We start from the raw sequence: 19,704 nt of genomic DNA, 5'->3' as shown, positions 1-19,704 counted from the left end.
AACTGTGTCTACCTCCAGCAAAATTCAATCAATCATGGGTTGTGCGCGTGCGCTAGTATCAAAACGTAAACATCCGGTGTGGCGTGACAGAGCAGTTGACAAATATGTGGATCTTCGGGTATGGTTCACTGATATGGAAAGTTGATTTTCCTTATGAGCAAAAAGTGGTTGGGTACATTAAGGGTTTTCGCAGACGATTTTGGCAAGCCAGTGAAGATCATCGAGGCGTGCCAGGAAATGTAAGATTTGTGTCAAGGTGAAAAGCCCATAACGTATGGACATTTAAACAGTAGTACCTGTACATGTACTGTAGGTTGTCTCTAATTTTCTGCTTTACATTGTTGTGTTCGTTTCATGCACCTACCTTGGGCAGTACGTAAGCCCAAAAAGTGAGGCAAATGTTAATGAAGCACTGAAGGTAAAAAGAACCAGCCATTCCATTATCTCCACTGAAATTCTGCTTTAGAACAGATAGGCAAAAATCCAGCAAATCCAGGGGCTACCCTTTAAATTAAAGAGGAGGGCTTCATATCATGGGGGGAGGGGTGGGGGCAACCAAGATAGTTAATCATGGATACTATATGTGATAAGGAAACAAGCTATTTATACCCGGTATATTATCTACATTTATGGAGTGCCTTACATAGTGTCTGTATATATTTCTTGATGTTAATAATGCCAAGGTGTTGTTTGTTAAAATAACTCTGAATGCATCTTTTCATTCATCTGGATCAGATCTCTTTTTAGACATTTTAGATCTCTTCTTTTGGCAATTTGTCTAAATATAACAGAAAATATTGTTGTCTTAATTATAGCCTGGTCGAGTGGTTGTATTGGTGAAGTCAGAGGATCGTGAGGTAATTTTACTAGCACCACTTATTTAACTTTGTAAGCTTTATTTTGCCATAACTTATGCGCATGTTAACATCTGTTTGTAAAAAGGTTTTCAAGTCATGGGAAAGAAAGCCCTAACTTAAGAACTGTATGTCTTTGAGGCTACAGCAAAATCAAAATTACACTTTAAAACTTATTTTAAGAAAATTTGCACCCTTTAACTCCCACTGTTATTTTGATGTTTACTGCAAAATTTGCAAGGAAAACATTACAATGTTGCATATTATTTTAAAAAACTTTATTGATGTTAAAACTCACAATCTGAAAATATCTTAACTACTGAAAGATCATTTAGTCAGTTAACTGCCACAAACTCAGTATCCTGGTTAAATATATAGTCTACTCCATACATAAGTTAGTAATATATGTAAGTAGTAGGTGATTTACAGGCCCCAATGGACCATTTAAGAATGAGTGTACTAGTTGATATATATTATATGCATTAGTCAATATTAAACGATAATAATATTAATAAACTACTGGCACTACTACTACTACTCATATGAACACTTCTCACCATCTGTATATAACAATATCTTCTATTTTGTTACTGAAGGAAAAAGTATGGGGAGTTGCATACAGGATACATGCTGATAACATAGATCCAGTGAGAAAGCACCTGGACTTCAGGGAGAAAGGAGGTTATACAGCCACACCAGTGGTGTTCCATCCTCTAGAGCCCACTATGGAGCCAAAGGAACTATTAGTATTCATGGGTGAAGCAGATAACCCTTTCTACATCGGTCCAGAACCTATTAGTGAGACTGCAAAAATTATATCAGTAAGCGAAGGACCAAGTGGAAAAAATACAGAATATTTGTTTGAACTAGCTAAGGCATTTAGAAAAATAATGACAGGAATAGAGGATTCATACTTGTTTGAACTCGAAAAAGAAGTACAGAGATTATGTAATGATCATTAATGACAAATGTTTCATAGCACTACTTAGAAGCTAATGAAATAATATACAGAGGCACCCTTCTCCCACGAGTTTAAAATTTTAAACGTTCCCTGAGTTTGTGCACATTTTAGTATGTCTGTACATTCAACAAAAGTAGACTACAGTACTCACTATGTTATGGTATAGTAGTATATAATAGGTGCCATATTAGGCAAAAGGTTTTTGAAGTTATATAGATCTGAACATAAAAATAAAGTAAACAAACTGTATAATAAAGTATTCTATCTTATCTTGAAAGTCACACAACTAGCCAGTCTAGACAGATTTTGTCTTTGACATTTTGTACCTTAGGTGTTTATTACCGTGTATATCTTTAACAGTAAACAGAAAAAGATTCTATTATTATAAATATCAGTAGTAAAATGTAATGAATAAATGACATAAAACAGCATTTTGATATTTTTATTTTCATTCAGAATATAGTATATATATGTATGCACACACACACAAACACATTTTAAGTCCAAATGAAGTTAAATTTTTGATTAAACATTTATTAAAATCCTTCATATAATGTAAAATAAATGTAACTGAATTACCATATACACTGGATTATTATTTATAGACTACCTCTGCTATAACAATTATTAATAATAATTAATGTGACTTATGCAAGTCATAGTTTATTTTTGAAAGGCAAGAACTATAGCAACAGTATAACAGTAACATTCATCAATGATAAGTATTCATGCATTAATATGACTTATACCACGCCTGGTGCTTCGAACAATAAGATAAATGCATTTGTATTTTGCATACAGGCTTGCTTGCCTGTATTTTCATGTGCTTCGATGCATTCTTCCTATTGTTTGAAGCGCCAATCACGGTATAAAACAGTTACAACTACTCATCGATCACTGTATGCGACACACAAGTATTTTTATGATAAGGTTTATTTGGGTTCAAAGCTGAGTGACTGTGGAAGTATTCTATTCACATGTACTTAATGAAGTCGAAAGTAAAAGATATGTTGGCATTCATTAGGTATGTGTGAGAGCTAACTTCCAGAGTTTTTCAGCAAAAAGTAAAAAAAGATATACATGAAAAAATGTTATTTTGACTAACAAATTATTATAAATAAATGATTAAAATTGAATAGAGACACCTTTTTGATTTTGGAACTGAGACGGCAGTTTTGTTGTTTCTTGACACCAGCATCTATTATCTAAGAGAAAAGCTGTACCACTATTAAAACTGAAAGTTGATTTGAAAAGTGATTTATATCATGTTTGAGAACAGCAGAACAATTCAATCTCTAATATTTTTATTAAATAGTTCCCTTAATGGTATCCTGCTCTGAAAAAACTAGTGGCATAAATGCTAACAAATTTCTCTGGACCAATGATAGCATTCAACAAAGATGGCATCATTGATAAGGCTAAAATAAAAATTATTCTAAAAAATCATTCAACTATGAAGTTGTGGCTATCATAAAATCCAGTTGCTGTCTGTGACTTTCTCTAATCAAAAGTGAATACGAGTTTCAATTGGGCACACTTTCTTGCGTTCGGAAAATTTAAATTGTGCCCAAGGTGAGTTTAGCGATCGTTCGTACAGAACGGAGACAAAAAATTCAGATTCAGAGAAAAAACGTTCCGTTCGTAATTATTGCGGCGTTCGTATAGATTGGAGAATTACCGTAGCACATCTTAGAATATATTGAACCATGCTAAATTCTACCTCACACGTCAGTCAATCAGGAGTAACATGAGATGGGGGAAGCCCAGCTGCTAGTCAATTGTGATCCTAGTTGTGATATCAGTAGGACGCATTTTCTTACCTCTGGTCTTTGAGTCAATTGCTTTCTTATTTATCTAGGTTTTTTATATTGGGTTATTGTTCTCTTGCAATTTTTAGTATCCTGTCTATTGTGACTTTCGGAGATTCTTTATTTAACTTATGTGGACTGTACATGATGTGTAAAATGGGGGAATCACAAAAAAAACACTAGAAGAGGAGAAAAATTCTTCAGTAACTGGGATGAATGAATATATAAGCAATATAGACGCAAACTTTACTAAAATGGCCAGGGCCATGGCCAGTATGAGTGAGGCATGGATGGTGATGAGCAAGGCTCACTCCAGTGGGGTACACTCTGTGGCTCCTCAGACTGCCCACTCTGAAAGTAATAGTCATGATGCAGTGTCATCAGACTCTGATGAGGAGGGTGTGGTTAAGGCCCCTCAGACTGCCCACACTGGTAGTAACAGTAAGAAACGGAGTCATGACACATTGTCGTCAGACTCGGATGAGGATGCCTGTGATGCAGAGGACTTGTTTGAAAAAGCTAGCAAAATAAGAGTCTAATGAAGAGGTAGACATGTTTTTAGATATGACTGATGAGGACCCCGATGACGTTGAGGCTCTGGACCCTGAAATTAGGGAAAAATTAGATATTTCAGATATCAGAAGTAAGGAGAATGATTAAGATGATAAAGAACAGCTGTCAAGTTTACAAAGCGCTTGCCAAGATTCAGCAGACAGACACATTGATATATGGCGGAGCAAAAACTACGGAAACCGTGAATTTTATTCACAATTTGACAAGATCTTTGAATTTGACAAGATGTTTGACTGTCTAAATGGCCATACTCTGTACAATGAGAGACAACCAAATATGGCCCCACACATAGAAGTCTATGACCTCAAGAAACCACTGGCTTGAAAATCTATTTTAGGAGGACTGAAAGAGATGGAAAAATGAAGTGAGAAACAAACCAGGCAATTTCTCTAGGTCAGCAGGGCATTCTACTTTATCATACCCGATTGAATACAACAAGTTTATGGGAGGTATTGACCTCCTCAACATGTGTACCAATCTGTACTGTTACCCCTATCGCTGTAAAAGATGGTACATGTACATTTTCACACATTCCCTTACAATGGCCCCTTGTCAATGCATGGTTTCTTTACAGAAGGTTACATGTAGAAGAATTGGGCCTGGGAAAGAATTTAGTTATGCCTCTTCGAAAGTTTTAATCGCAGGTTGCAAACAGCTTGACCTCTGCAGGTGTTGGTAAAAAAAGAAAACGAGGAAGACACTCTATAAATGTTAATTAAAATCTCACAAAGGTGAGAACCATTTCCACTTCATATCCACTAGTAGATTAATGTCCCGAGTTTCACCGGTGTTGATACATTAAAACAAGCAGTACGTCGGGTCATGGCCAAGATTTTGGGCAATGAGTTGGCCACAAAATTCAACTGGCTGGGGAAGGTGGATAAAAGGAAGACCCTCTTTTGAAGAGCAAGGCGAACTGCTTGCACAACTGCCACAGAAACAGAAGTATGCTGGCATTGCTTCGGAAGTACAGAAAGATGAACTTGACCATTTATGATAAGGTTATTTGGGTGCAAAGCTGAGGGCTGTGGAAGTATTTTATTCACACATACTTGAATGAAGTCAAAAGTAAAAGATGTGTTGGCATTCATTAGATGTGTGTGAAAGTTATCTTCCAGAGTTTCTCAATGGAAAGTAAAAGAGATAAACATTAAAAAATGTTATTTTGGCTAGCAATTTGTAATAAATATCAGATTGAAATTGAATAAAGCAACCTTTTTGATTTTGGAACCGAGACGGCAGTTCTGTTGTTACTGACACTGGCATCTCTCACTGATAATTTGGTGGAGTGACCAACCTTTTAATTGTAACTGTTAAAAGGAAAGATCCCGGAAAAAATGAAAAAATTTACACCAAGAGAAACAAGAAGATTTACAGCTGCAAACAGAAAAACTGAAAGAGACAACTTAAAAGACAAACTAAGATCAATCAGTGGGGATGTTGGTGAGTCAGTATAATATAAGTCCACAGCTGACATGGGCCACAGCAACTTCAATGACAGAAACTTTGCCGTCGCCAACCTACACAAGTATACCGCAGCCAACCTAACATTCCTTACTGCAAGCCAGAAGTCAAGAGCCCACAGTGAGTGATCAGGCTACCGCCATGAATCCAAGCAGACAACAAATGCCTATGAATCCTAACACTTAAGCAGTCACCAGTGCCTTCCCTTAGTCAGGACACCACCATATATAAAAAGGGATTACTCTTTTTACACATTTGTCAAGTGAATCAAGTCCAATGCCCACCTTTGTCTAACAAAGGTGGATAAGAGGGCTTTGACCTTAATGGCATAAGAATTGACAGGAACATATATTTGCTATCAATATACCCTTTTGGCTTGCAGAGTTTCAAATTAAGTTACTGACTTCCCTGGAGCAAATCAAAGAACAAGTAAAGACCAACCCAAAACTGCTGCAGACCCTTTAAACCCAGAAGCATCTTGATGAAAAAAAGGACAATTATGAAGATGGTGACCATGGTGACCTCCGTGGGCGCCATACAAACAGAAACAGGACCCACGGTGCCAAGGTATACGGACCTTGGCCCCCAACCTATGACACACCCAATGCCAGCCACAGCTGTTGCCTCAGGAAGCACGTCAACTTTCTAGCAAAGTGATGCCACCGCTACCCAAACTCACAGCCAAGGCCACATGCCAACATTACAAAATTAGGGGTACATGGGCCCTCCCACCCAGGCAGGCCAATTCACCACACAAGCACCACTTCATCCCACAGGGGAACAGGCGACAGGGCAAACAACCACTCCAGGATGGCCCCTTGGGCCAACAGGAAGGTAGGCAGACTTGGACCATCACATATTTAAAACCTTATGCCAAAAGATCTGGGACAACGAGTATGTGTCACTTAGAGACTTATTACCCCATACTTCCAACACACTGACACCCTTCGACACCATCGATGATGAGCAATTCATCCAACTGAAAAAGACAGATGCAGAAGGCAACCTGACCCTCATTTTGGCCCCAGTCACTTAAAAGAGCTCATCACTAACCTTCCCGCAATGGCAAGTGGCTTTCAATATTTTTTCTGCTATTTACATCCAAAAATTCCCCCATCAATTGCTCAATCTTCTGCAATTTAACAATAGGATAGTTAAGATGTATGCAAATAAGGTCTCCTTCTGGCGATCTTATGACGAACGCTTCCGGGCCAACTTCAAGTCCATGTGTTACAAGTGGGAGGTCCCTGACGCAGTGCTGCTGGCCGAAATTACTTTCATCCAAAAACACAGGAGCAGCCCTTTCGCCCATCCAAAACCTGCTTTCGATGGAATAAATTCAAAGACACTCAGCTATAAATCTTAATTAAAATCTCACAAAGGTGAGGACCATTTCCACGTCATATCTTCTAGTAGATAAGTGTCCTGAGTTTCACCGGTGTTGATACATAAAAACAAACAGTACATCGGGTCATGACCAAGATTTTGGGCAATGAGTTGGCTACAAAATTCAACTGGCTGGGAAAGGAGGACAATAAGGCTTTGACTTTAATGGCATCAGAAGAATTGATAGGAACATGTATTTACTATCATAGGAATTGACAGGAACATATATTTGCTATCATATATATAGCATATATAGCAGCAACATTTTTTCCATTCTTTTTTATTTGTGGGCAATATACCCTGTTGACTTACAGAGTTTCAAATTAAGTTACTGACTTCCCTGGAGCAAATCAGAGAACAAGTACAGACCAACCCAAAACTGCTGAAGACCCTTTTAACCCAGAAGCATCTTGATGAAAAAAAAAGACAATTATGAGGATGACTGTTATAATTTGCCACTAAGAAGCTTCACAAATGTAGATGCTCTGGAAGCAGACTTAGAAAGTGGTCAAAATCAACAAGCAAATGGTAAGAGAATTTGTTACAAAAAATCAGTATCATTATGAATTACTGATATCTTTTCCAAATATATATATATATATATAAGTACATGTAATGAAATCAATAACGCCAAATACAATACTACTATACTATAACTTCAGATTTTATACTTCATTAACAATACAAGAAATAATAGATACACCAAATACTATTTTTATTCTCTATTAGAAGTTCAAGAATTTGATCTCAAAACTGTCCCCGTCAACCCATCCCCCTACTACCAATCCAATTCCATGCCCCCCAACCTTTTCTCCCTCAATACATCGCCCCTTACCAAATGCCCCACCAAAATTTTGCACATCAGACGCCACAACATGACTTCACATATGCCCTAGCCCAATTTCCGGATTCTCAGCAAGGTAAGAAAATTCCCAGAACTTCAATTGACCACCATGTAAATCACAAATTAAGATCAAAAATTTGGGATGATGAATTCGTTAATCTGAAAGACCTTCTTCCCCCTGACTCTTTGGCACCAAGCAGGGAGGATAAACCTGAAATTTGCTCAACGCAAACTGAATGGAACGAGGAAGGCCAGATCACAATGATCCTTGCCCCTTCTCCCAAGAAATTTGATTTGACCTCCTTCCAGTGTTGCCAAGCATGGCAAATCTTTTTGGCCATCTATCTACAAAAATTCCCTGATCAAGCCATCCCCCTTTTGGTTTATGCCCATAGGGTTATCGCGATGTTCCCTAACAAAGTAGCAAATTGGAGGGTTTACGATGAGAGGTTCCGGCTAAAAACGAGGCAGCGAAGGCATCAAGTGGGAGGAGGATGACCCCATAGTTTATGGTCACTCACTGGGGACCCCAAAACTAGACAATTTTCGCCCCCCTGAGGTGTGTAAAAACTTCAATAGAGGAAAATGTTCATTTACCCGTTGCAGATATCAGCACAAATGCTATCTATGCAACAAAGATCACCCCCTCTCTTTATGCCACTCAACCGGAGCTAGACATTTTACTTCCCTTTACCCCATAAAGCCCTTCCCCAACAGCCATTACACCTTCTCTAGCCACCAAAAGTCCCAAATTTTCCAACCCAAATTCCACAAAAAATTCATCTAACCCAATTCTGGAAATTATCAAAATTAATAAGCCCTCATTACCTTTGGATCAAAATATTGTTACCCCCCTAAACCACACTGCATTGGAAAACCTTTTGGAGGGTTACAATCCCCATATCATAAAATTTCTAACTCACGGCTTCAGAGAAGGATTTATCATCCCTAACCAAGGAGAGTTACCTCACTCTCCCTCACAAAAATCTAAAAAACATGAGCATTTTGAGAAACTCAAGGAAAAGATCGATTCTGAAATCCAAGCTGGACGAATAGCAGGCCCCTTTCCCATCCCCCCCTTCCCCTTTTTTACCATATCCCCAGTTTCTGTAGTTCCAAAGAAGACCCCTGGAAAATTCTGTTTTATTCACAATCTCTCTTATCCTAAACATCACTCGGTAAATGACGGCACTGACGATGAATTTGCCTCAGTGTCCTACGCCACCGTCTCGGATGCCATACAAGTCACTAAATCCCTAATGGTCAAGACTGACATCCAAAATGCATTCCGGATCTTATCTATACACAAAGATTACCATTTTTTGCTGGGTTTCTCCTTTGAGTCCCAATTTTACTTTTATAAAAACCTCCCAATGGGGCTGCGTTCCAGTTGCCAAAAGTTTGAAATTTTTAGTTCGGCAATAGAGTGGATTGCCAAAGAAAAATTAGACATACCTGACATCCTCCACTTACTGGACGATTTTCTTATACTGGCTAAACAGGAATGTCAGGACCGTCTTGACCGTTTTAAAAACCAGTGCGAAATCATAGGTGTACCCCTGGCCCCAAAAAAGACCACCTCCCCTGCCACAACTATGTCCTTTGCTGGTATAGAACTTGACACTGTGCTACAAGAAGCCCGTTTACCCCCAGAAAAGATAAAAAACTGCCTAGAGCAAATACAAATCCATGAGTCCAAGAAAAAGATAACCCTCCATGACCTGCAATCAATGATCGGCCTTCTGAACTTCTGTTGTTTCATTATCCCCATTGGTAGGGCCTTCTGCCACACTACAAAATTTGTCTCAATAACGAGGCCTGTGTGAAATCATTTCTCCAATCATTTAACGGGCAGGCTTCTTTTACGATGAAACATGGTCATCTGCCCCTACAGAATGTATATACACGGATTCATCGGGAGGTTTCAGTTTTGGGGCAACATTTGATACAAAATGGTTATATGGAAACTGGCCTCAGGAACTGAAAGACCTAAATATTGCCTTCCTGGAATTGTATCCTATCATTCTAGCCTTCCTCATCTGGACAAATCAGGAACAAAAAAATTACAATATATATGGACAATGAGGCTTAATCTTTATACTGAACAAATGTACATCCAAGGACCATTCTATCATGAGGTTACTTAGAAAACTAATTTTACATTGCCTTACAAACAATGTTAACTTTCGAGCTGTCCACATCCCAGGCGTAAAAAACTGTGCGGCTGATGCCTTATCCTGCTCCAAATTACAGGATTTCAGGAGACTATGCCCTCAGGCAGATTCAGACCCTACTCCCATCCCACCAGCTTGGTTGCCAGCCAACTTGCTGAGGACTTGAACCACACATTGAGGAATGCGCTCGCAAAAAATCCAGCAAGGACCTTTTCCAAGATAAACGAATTATTAGCCGACTTTCAGCAAGAGACAAACTTCAGTGCTTTCCCATCCAATCCAGCAGGCACGGCTTTGTTCGTTCAATTTCTAAGTTCCCGCTACAAGACATCCTCAATCAGAACACATATGTCAGCTCTAAGTTACAAATACAAAATGGCTAATATTCCTGACCCAACCGCCTCTTTTATCGTTAAGTAGACTTTACAAGGTCTGGAGAGAAGAACCCGTACATGGATACAAGGTCTCCGGTGACCCTATCAGTACTAGCCAGTCTTATTCAAACACTACCAAAAACTACGGATTCTATATATGAGGCTCACCTTGTAGCTGCAATGTTCGCCCTCGCATTTTTTGGACTGTTACGAATAAGTGAATTTACTCTCAGCGACACAGAACATACCCTCCTGCTTGCTACGCTGGGATTCGTACCTTCAGCCTGCACTTCCGGATATAATCATACTCACTTTCATCCGAATCATAGTTGATTTTCAACCTTCTTACCATTCTTTTTTAATTTCTATATAAGGTAGTGCTTAGCAGTGACTGACAGACTGCGAGTACTATGCCTTGTGGCAGATGCCTGTGAAATGTTTCATGTGACTCCTGGGAACCAATCAAAATGTGTATGTTCACACTTTCGCGCCTAAGAACTCCACTTTCCCCATTGAATGATATCAATTCCAAAGCTGTTCTTTTTTTTTAATTTCCAGGCAATTAAAATAAACATATTGTTGTTCATTAACACGTTTAAGAGTGAACTTTTAATGCGGGGATGTTCGTGCTGCCGTTGGAGAAAGTCTGAGTGCAGACGACATTATTTTGTTGCCGTTGCAAAATCAACGATCTCCTACTAAACTATACGTCAAAATTGTTCATTTCGAAGTCAACACTGGTGTCCTGATCTACCATAGAATTGTTCAAAGTCATGAGAAGAGGAAAGAGGTAAGATATACAAATTAGCAATTTTGCGGGATCACCACTGCCACCACCACGAATGGCGCAATGTTCCTCGATCTTTGACTTTCAAAACCTTTTCTAAATTAATTTTTGTGGTGACTTAGACCCATGCATTTGGTAATTAAATATAATAGTTTGGCAACTTATTTACTAATTTAACAATTATGCTATCCTAGTGTAAGTGCAGATCTCTGCGTACAGGTACATTAATTGCGATGTGCACATTAATTTTCAAATAAATACCGTAATGAAAATGATTAAGTTGTGATCGTAGTGAGATACATTGTACATTTAATAACTGATACAATATACATTTGTTAAAAGATTAAACAGTGTAAGTAAGAGAGTTAAAGAGTTCATGTGTTGTTCAATAATAAAAAAGAATAAGGGAGTATTGTTATCATTCCTTCAGGATGTTACAATGAAAAATCTGTATTAATAGAAATTGCGACCTACGGTCAAGTATCATACCATTGCCTAATAAGAGAATGATTACATTTTAGTAATGACGTAATGATGGAAAGTTATGGAAAAATGGATAATCATAGACATTGTGTAAGAGCTGAGGAATTATTACATTACCAAATAAGGTAATGTAGGAGAAAGACTTTGTGATACATCATGACATTGGAATGACGCTCTATAGGATAAAAGAGAATACATTGTACCTGGAAAGAAAGAATATACGAATAAATCTTTTAGGCTCCCAAAAAGATGTATGTTATTCATTAATAGTACAGGCGAATTAGCGGTACTATATAAAGTTTAATATATAACAAAATCTCACAGCTAGTATATATCCAGCATCTACAACATACTAACCACCCTTTTGCCAGGAAAAACTAAGCCCTTTTGCCAGGTAAAATTTACCGCTTTTGCAGTCCCCCCCCCCCCCCCCAACTTAATGAAAATTAATATTTGATTAATAGTACAACATATTAATTACATATGAAAAAACTTGGAAAGCAATAAGGAGCAATATTTATGGCAAAAAAAATTAGAGCTCCTTTTTAAGAATTTTTTTCAAATAGTCAGATGTCCATGCAAAATGAAAAAAAAAAAAAAAAAAAAAGACCAAAGAATTATTTATCAAAGTTGCAGATCTTAATTGATTTGGTTTACTTTTTAGCTAAAATGCAATTTTTCAGGATGATGATGATGACATTGTTTGGGAGCAAGCAGATGTTCACGAAGATACAGTGAAGCAAGAAGAAAAGATTTATCCAGGGCATTATTAGTCTTTGAGAGGAAGTTTGACTTTGATCTTATTGTATTCTTTGGCATATGATATCAACGCATGTCAGCTAAGTGCATTGTTCATACTTGTCTCACTGCATGGTAAACCCTCCTCTCTTGTCTAGTATTAAAAGATTTAAAAGCTATATTTCTGGGCTAAGTGAAAGAAAAATTGTAAAACATTATTATTGTGGAAAATGTTTAAAACAGTTAAATCAGATGCCACTGTATGCACAAATCAGTGTTGCGCACAAGATTTAAGGAGTCCAGACTCCAAGTGCTATTTTATTGAAATGTCTATAATTGATCAACTGAATTCCTTACATGCAAGGGATGACTTTTTATAAGGAATAGGCCATCGGTTTAAAAGGAATTCCAAAAATATAAGTGATATATATGATGCTCAACTTTACAGTCGCCTAAGCTGTCCTGGTGGGCCATTATCCTCTGATTATCCATACAATATTTCGCTTACTTGGAATACAGATGGCATTCCTGTATTTAAGAGTTCAAAATACCTGATGGTGAATGAGTTGCCATATTATGATTTTGCAATGAGCACTGCATTTGATTTTATGTATGGAGTATTGTTGGGTGTATGTAAAACCTGTTAAATATTATTTTTAAGTAGTGACTCAAGGGAATGCTATTCAGTGCCAAAAGGCATTTGTCTGTGAGGCTGCTGACAACCCATTCAGCAAAACAGTAAGAACATGACAGTTGATTGATGATAGATTAAAAAAGCCAAAAAAAAAAGTTAAAATGTTTTTGACAATTTACATTCTTTTGACTTCATTAGCACAATGTGTGCAATGTATGTTGGAATATTTGAACAGAGTTAGATTACGGTACTGTTATCCCTAGCATATAGCACTTAGGTGGGAGAAAAATGACCCATACAGACAAGTTTTTTGTGTAAATGTGCCCTATGACAAAGCTTGAGTCACTACTCACAGGGAGATAAAATTTTTATTGTTTATTTTTATTTCATTATGTTATTTAAAACTCTGTATGTTTCTTAAATCTTTATGTTAATGTGCTTGAAATGGTGATTGGATATGCTCAAAGTTTTGCATATGATCAATGTCACATGTAATCCTTATAACTATACCTATTTACGGTAGGTGTGACAGAGCCTATAGTATTTAACATTATTGTTTGAAAGTTTGTTGGATGAATAATGTTGTTGATACAGTACATTATGCTATTTACTACAATAAAAATGTTTTACTTATGGTTTTTTAGGTGAAGGGAATGCCTCTCAGGCATCGTCAATGGTAACGGAAGCTGCTTCCCCAGTGGCCTCCATCTCCTCCCAGCCAACCCTTGCCAAGAAGAGAACCAAGAAGAATAATACCCCATTCACACTGGCACTTTTAACCACGGTCAAGGCCTGACCTCGGTCCTATCGTGGTGGACTTTTCTAATGTGAATGGACGACGTAGCCCTGACCGCAGTCGAAATAAACCCAGATTTGGAGGTGGGTATAATCGGAGTAAACTCCTGACCACGGTTGAGACCGGATGTCTACATATGAAGCGCATGCGCACAAGTGGGCAATTCATCAGCAGACCTCGTTTGCGGGAAAATCCTCCATATCGTGACAGAATGAGCAACAAAAGATTTCGTGGCCAGAGGAGGCTATTAAGGCCCTCCTGGCCCTATGGTCTTAAACCGAAATACAGAGAAGGTTGGAAGGAAACACGAAAAACAAATCGGTATTCCGTGAAATAGGGCTTAGATTGAAGGTAGGTTATCACCGTGAATTTTGTCATGTGCGATAAACTTATATATCTGAAAGAGAATATTGGATTTTTTTAGCGTTTTTTAAGTGTTAAAAATTGGTTTTGGCATTGAAACTGATGGATTACACCTTGAAGGTGTGTGTAGGTAGGTGGAGGGGTATTACTACTGCATGCTCATATATGATATGTGTGAAGCTTTTCCAGATAAACTATATATTTTTCAGGATGAACTTGATGTTCAGTTCACGGAAACTGAGATCAGGAACAAAATAAGGAACCTCACGAAGAACTACAGAAAACAAAAAGACCATAACAACAGGTCTGGTAGGGCCCAGGTGGACACATTGTACTTTAAGGAGCTAGATGCTATTCTAGGGGACAGGGCCGCTACCAGACCTGTTGTTATTATGGATAGTTCAATAGTTTTGTCTCAATGTCTAAGAGGAGCAGCTAATGTGTGATTTCCTTCATGAGAACACCATCCTCTGGTATATCAAGAAGACAGACTACTGGAGAGTGGACAAGAAGGCAAAGCTTTGGGAGGATCAAACCAAAGCCACAGAGAAGACTGTTGAGAACCTTTAAGGGTGGTTCAAATCCCTGTGAGATACCCACACCCGTCTTGACAAGAAAAAGAACGGTGACAGCGCCCTGAAACGGACAGAGAGGGAGCAGTGGGTAAAGGCAAATTTCGGCTTCCTCAAGACTGTGGTCCGCCTTCGCCCGTCAACAGTGTAAGTATAAACAAACATTAATATTTATTTACATTTTTTTATTGTGATTACAAATTAATGAATTTGTCTGTAATTAATTGCAGGTGAAGGCAAACATTGCCGCTCACAGCGGGGAACCTCGAGGCTGCCATGGCTGGATGTGCAGACATCGTGATTGATGACGACAGCACACCAAGTTGAAAGATGCATGGGTATTATTGCACAGATTAGATGTAATGTAGAAGGTAATGTGAGATTTTGGGATAGAGACCTACCTCAATTAGTTATGGCATAATACTTAACTGTGAATGCATCTACAGGGTTTACTCCTAACATGATGATGTTAGGGAGGGAAGTTTTTATGCCATTACATTTACTAACAGGTTGTGTGAATGAAAATTTGATACCATATGAGACTCATGAATGGTTGAAAAACTTGGGTGAAAGCCTAAACAGATCACATGAAATGGTATAAACGGTTCTGATTGGCAAACGTGTACTACAGACCCGTCCGTTATTCCCCACTGAGAATGAGCTCCTTGTCCTGAAACAAAATTCCACGGAGGCAACCAATTTTTGTGTTAAGCTTATGGGGCAGCTCTTTAGCAGGGAGGAGAGGACGGACCTTACAAAGAACGTGGAAGTCCACTGGACAGAAATAGAATCCAGTTCATACAGAAAGCTGTTAGTCGTTACTTTCCAGAGCAGCAAAGACTAACCAAGAACTTTTGGGGAAAGATGGTTTCAGCAATGAACACTGCCAATAGAAATTTGAGAGCGAGTAACAAAAATTAGTGTAGTGAATCTGTTTTAGTATTAGTAATATTAGTTGTTATAGTTTTAGTATTAATGTTTTACACCTGTATTGAAAAATTATTCAAATCAAAACCAACTTTACCCGACTTTGACATGTTCCTTCTGTTTCTACTGCGATAAAATGTCTAAACTTGTTGAATCTTAATTAATTTACACTCAATTATTCACTGTCCTTTACTCGCTTGATTATTGTCTGGTTTAGCGAAAGATTACAAGTCATTTACTTCAGAGCATTTCTTCAAAATAGCTTAGATTAAGACTGCATTGATTGCCTTTACTTTTTCATGTTAATCTTTGATTTATTTTGTGTAAATATGCCTCGTCTTCACTCACAAAGGGCTTATGTGAGATAGAACTAGGCCATGCATGCTCAGTGAACTTAGTTGCTTTGAACATGCGAATCAGGTTTTCACTTCGTCTCTGTTGTGTTTTTGATTTTTCTCTGGACTTCTTTTTGGTTACCAAGTAGTTTCTTGGTTTTCTATACAGTTTATCGTGGATTACAACTTCTGGTTGGATTTTAGGGATGTTTTTATTGCTGCGCTTTGACTTTGTGGACGTTCTGCAATCGGTTCTTTGTCTACGCCCTCGGTTAGTATTGCGTAACTCTCGTCATGGTGGCCAAAGACCAACGGTCTTTATTCGATCAACTGGCTACTGTCATTAGCGTTCAGCCATGTCAGGCTCTCCCTACCGGGGATGTTGCTACTGCAGGTAGTGGCAAGAACGCAACCGAGGACAGCAGATCCACCGGATAAATTGCGTCCGTACCAATCAGTACTCGTGCCAGCACTAGGTCTGCTGCGCAGAAGGCCTCGAAGGCTACAACTAGTGCGCCAAGCACTGCAGCCAGCGCAGCTGCCCACAGGTTTTTCCTCAACAGCATATTCCAGGACATGCCGACTGCCTATACTTTCCCCACTGCAACTGCTCCTCAAGGTAACATTTCTCATTCCCCCTATCTCCAACACCTTGTCCAGGGCAGAAAAGAACAACGAAGAGCACTTTGTCCATAAGAAACAATTAGATGAGAATGGTAAACAAGTAAAAAGACAGAGGTCATCTCACCAAATCAGTGGCAATGTGCATTTCAGATACTTACAGCCTTCCCAGGCCATTCCATTGTTATAATACGCTAATAGAATCTGAGAGATGCAGGCCAATTGCCATTATGCCAACTGGCGTCTTTACGACAAGAATGTTAATGTCAGTGAAGAGTCTGCTTCTAGCAACCAGTCGGTAGCTTTGGAAGAGGAAAAAAGACAAGGTGGTTCTTACAAAGATAGTGATTGCTTTTGTTATTCTTGTTTAAGTCTTTGGTGCGTAGTAGTAAAACTCCCAAGAATGATCAACCTGAACAAAGTACATGTAAGTGTTGTTTACCTTTTTGCCAGCAATCCTCTGGTTCTCAAGTTAAGAGGACAAGTCTTGGTAGTCCTGAAGACATAATTCCATGTTTTTCTTTAGAATCTTCTGTTTCCACAGTACCAACATTACCATTTACCTTGTGTATCCCACACTATAGTAGGTACTATGATTTTTTAAGGCGTCCAAATTGCTTTTCCTGTTCACAGGATATTGTGCACAGTGCAACTGGCAGTTAACCAGGGGATGTTGCATTTTGCCCTTCAAACAGTCTACAGGAATGTAACAACTACTTCATAGGTGCTGTCGGATTAGAAGGGACTGTTGATGAATCCACACCATTTTGTAAACGTTGCATGCCAAGATTTAGGAAGCCAAGAAAAGATCAACTCTCACCTGGTGTCATTAATAAAGATTATGAAATAATCTCACTTATATGCAAGGATATTTTAGTCGCTTCCTGAGCCACGCAATGTGGCTCATAAGTGTTATAGACTGACATATACACCCGACAGTCGATCCTCCTACTACACCAGAATAGACCAATAACAACTTACGCATGTTCGTCACGTGACATGATGCGTAATACGCGCGAGAACACAAGACACCAGCAGATCGCTACTTTACAGAGAAGAGATAAGATGGAGAAAGAAGTTTGTATGAAGCATCGCTGAGTTGATATATATTTGGTAAGAAAGAAGATCCAGAGCCAGGACCCACAGATCTGATACCTAGCACCAAGTCAGGTAGCTTTGGCAATCAAGCTTTATTGGATTCAAGGGACCTATTGCTTTCAATACTGGATTCTTGGGAATATCAGGTTATAACGGTGAACCCAGATGGAACATTCAACTGTACATCTTCACCCACCCTTCTTCACTTGCAAACCACCCAGTTGGGTTCAGGGGACTCAACCCTGGCAGCATCTACAGATACGGCCTACCAATCACTAACTCACCTCTCCCAGATAACCATCACTAAAATTCAAGAAGACCAGTATGTTAATATCAAAGGCCTTATACCACACATGTCCAATACCCTGCTCCCAAGAGACAAACAGGAGCCCTCCCTCCAATTTTTGGTAATACCCCAGTTTGATCAGGCAGCCCCCTTGGTCCTTCTTCCTACTCAGCAAAACAAAAAGGAAATTAAAATATTCCAATGGCTAGTAGGTTTCGGAGTGTTTAAGGCAGTGTACACTCAAAAATTTCCAGACGAATCAACTAATCTCATCGCGTACCAAAACCGTATACTAGAAATGTATTCTAACAAAATCACCAATTGGCGCCTCTACGATGAACGTTTTTGAATGAAAAGGGCTGCCCTGAAATGCAATTGGGAAATCCCGGACAGCGTCATTCTTACTGAAATTGCATATGTGACCATGACCCCCAAAAGCATTTTTCGCCCCCAAACCCAAAGCACTTTTCGTCCCCAAACCAAACCCACTTGCAACAAATGGAATGCAGGCAACTACTGCAATTTTCGCCTCTGTCAATATTCCCACAGGATGTCACTTGAGTCGAAAGAAAAGAAGCTTTTTAGGGCAGCTTGTGGTTCCTTTAATTGGTCGGTGCATTTTACTAAGGAACTGCACGCCAGTGTGGCAACTAATCAGTCCAGGTTTTTCAGGCATCTGTGTGCTCTGAATAGTTTGCTTTTTATAAACAATGACCAGTGTTATTTTCCGATTCCACTTTTACTTTCAGAGATAGTGGATCAATATACACATGGATCAAAAACCTGTCTTTCTATAACCTCTCTCTTTGTCACTGTTAGCAGGGACACATTTTTAAGGCACAGTGTTTGTGGCCAGTCATGACCGACTTAAGTCGTGTAAAGACACGGAATTACCACAGTGGATTGGTCATTGGAGGAAAAATCCAGAGAGTCATGCAACCAGAAGAGGTGATGATAGAGTCTACTGTAACTGCCGACAGCCATGGTGTGACTTCTGTGGCGAATGGTTCGAGGTCAGAATGGAGGTGGAGACTGGGCACTCAAAGGAGTTGCCTTCTCACCAACGTCTGAACCTAGACATAAGGTGACATCAACAGCAGTATGGACAGCAGAAGATAAAAGTGGATCCTCTAAGAAGAGGTAAGGCTGTCCTTACCATAAAGACTGGAGGAAGCAGAGGAGAAATTTGTCCTCTCCTTTCAGAAGACCTGAGCAGGGGCCAGGTTGAAAGGAGTTATCCTCATGGGAGGAGAATGGCTTCCAATTCACCAGCGGCAAAAGCGCCATGTCAAGGGAGAGAAAAGAGATATTTGCTGTCCTGGTGCAAGGGCCCAGATACAGCAGCTGAACATGCTTTTGATTGCCATCTGCCCTTGATTTTCCATCCTATGCTGCATAGATCGGAAACTTATATGCAAAGAGTGGCCACCCTGCAGACACTAGCTTGCAGGATAATGGGGGTGCTTAAAGACATACCCGATATGAGCAGATTGGCCTTTATTAGGAATTCTGAGGAAAGCATTATGCCTGGAGAAAGAGAAGCCAGGGAAGAATTCAGACAACACCTGAATGTAACTGAGGAAAGCCTCACGTTACGTCTTCTTAACTGAAGAGTGTTGTTAGACC

The 19,704-nt window shown here is 39.1% G+C and overlaps 1 protein-coding gene and 1 long non-coding RNA gene across 2 annotated transcripts; one reads left to right on the top strand and one right to left on the bottom strand.

Moving 5' to 3' along the window:
- The first annotated feature begins 31 nt into the window (after window positions 1-31).
- LOC106153355 (putative glutathione-specific gamma-glutamylcyclotransferase 2) lies at window positions 32-2,180 on the top strand. Its single transcript, XM_087004830.1, has 3 exons — window positions 32-118; window positions 816-857; window positions 1,451-2,180. Exons 1-3 carry the CDS (start codon window positions 35-37, stop codon window positions 1,814-1,816), a joined length of 492 nt encoding a protein of 163 aa, XP_086860956.1. The 5' UTR covers window positions 32-34; the 3' UTR covers window positions 1,817-2,180.
- A 65-nt stretch (window positions 2,181-2,245) lies between these two features.
- LOC147763720 (uncharacterized) lies at window positions 2,246-14,870 on the bottom strand. Its single transcript, XR_015332896.1, has 2 exons — window positions 10,780-14,870; window positions 2,246-9,474 (listed from the first exon to the last, which is right to left on the bottom strand). It is a non-coding gene; the product is annotated as an uncharacterized LOC147763720 (long non-coding RNA).
- Between the last annotated feature and the right edge of the window lie 4,834 nt (window positions 14,871-19,704).

This window comes from Lingula anatina, chromosome 2, assembly GCF_051362555.1.
Source record: "Lingula anatina isolate TDL-2025a chromosome 2, LinAna3.0, whole genome shotgun sequence".
Taxonomy (NCBI): domain Eukaryota; kingdom Metazoa; phylum Brachiopoda; class Lingulata; order Lingulida; family Lingulidae; genus Lingula; species Lingula anatina.
This window is presented reverse-complemented; position numbering and strand designations above follow the sequence as displayed.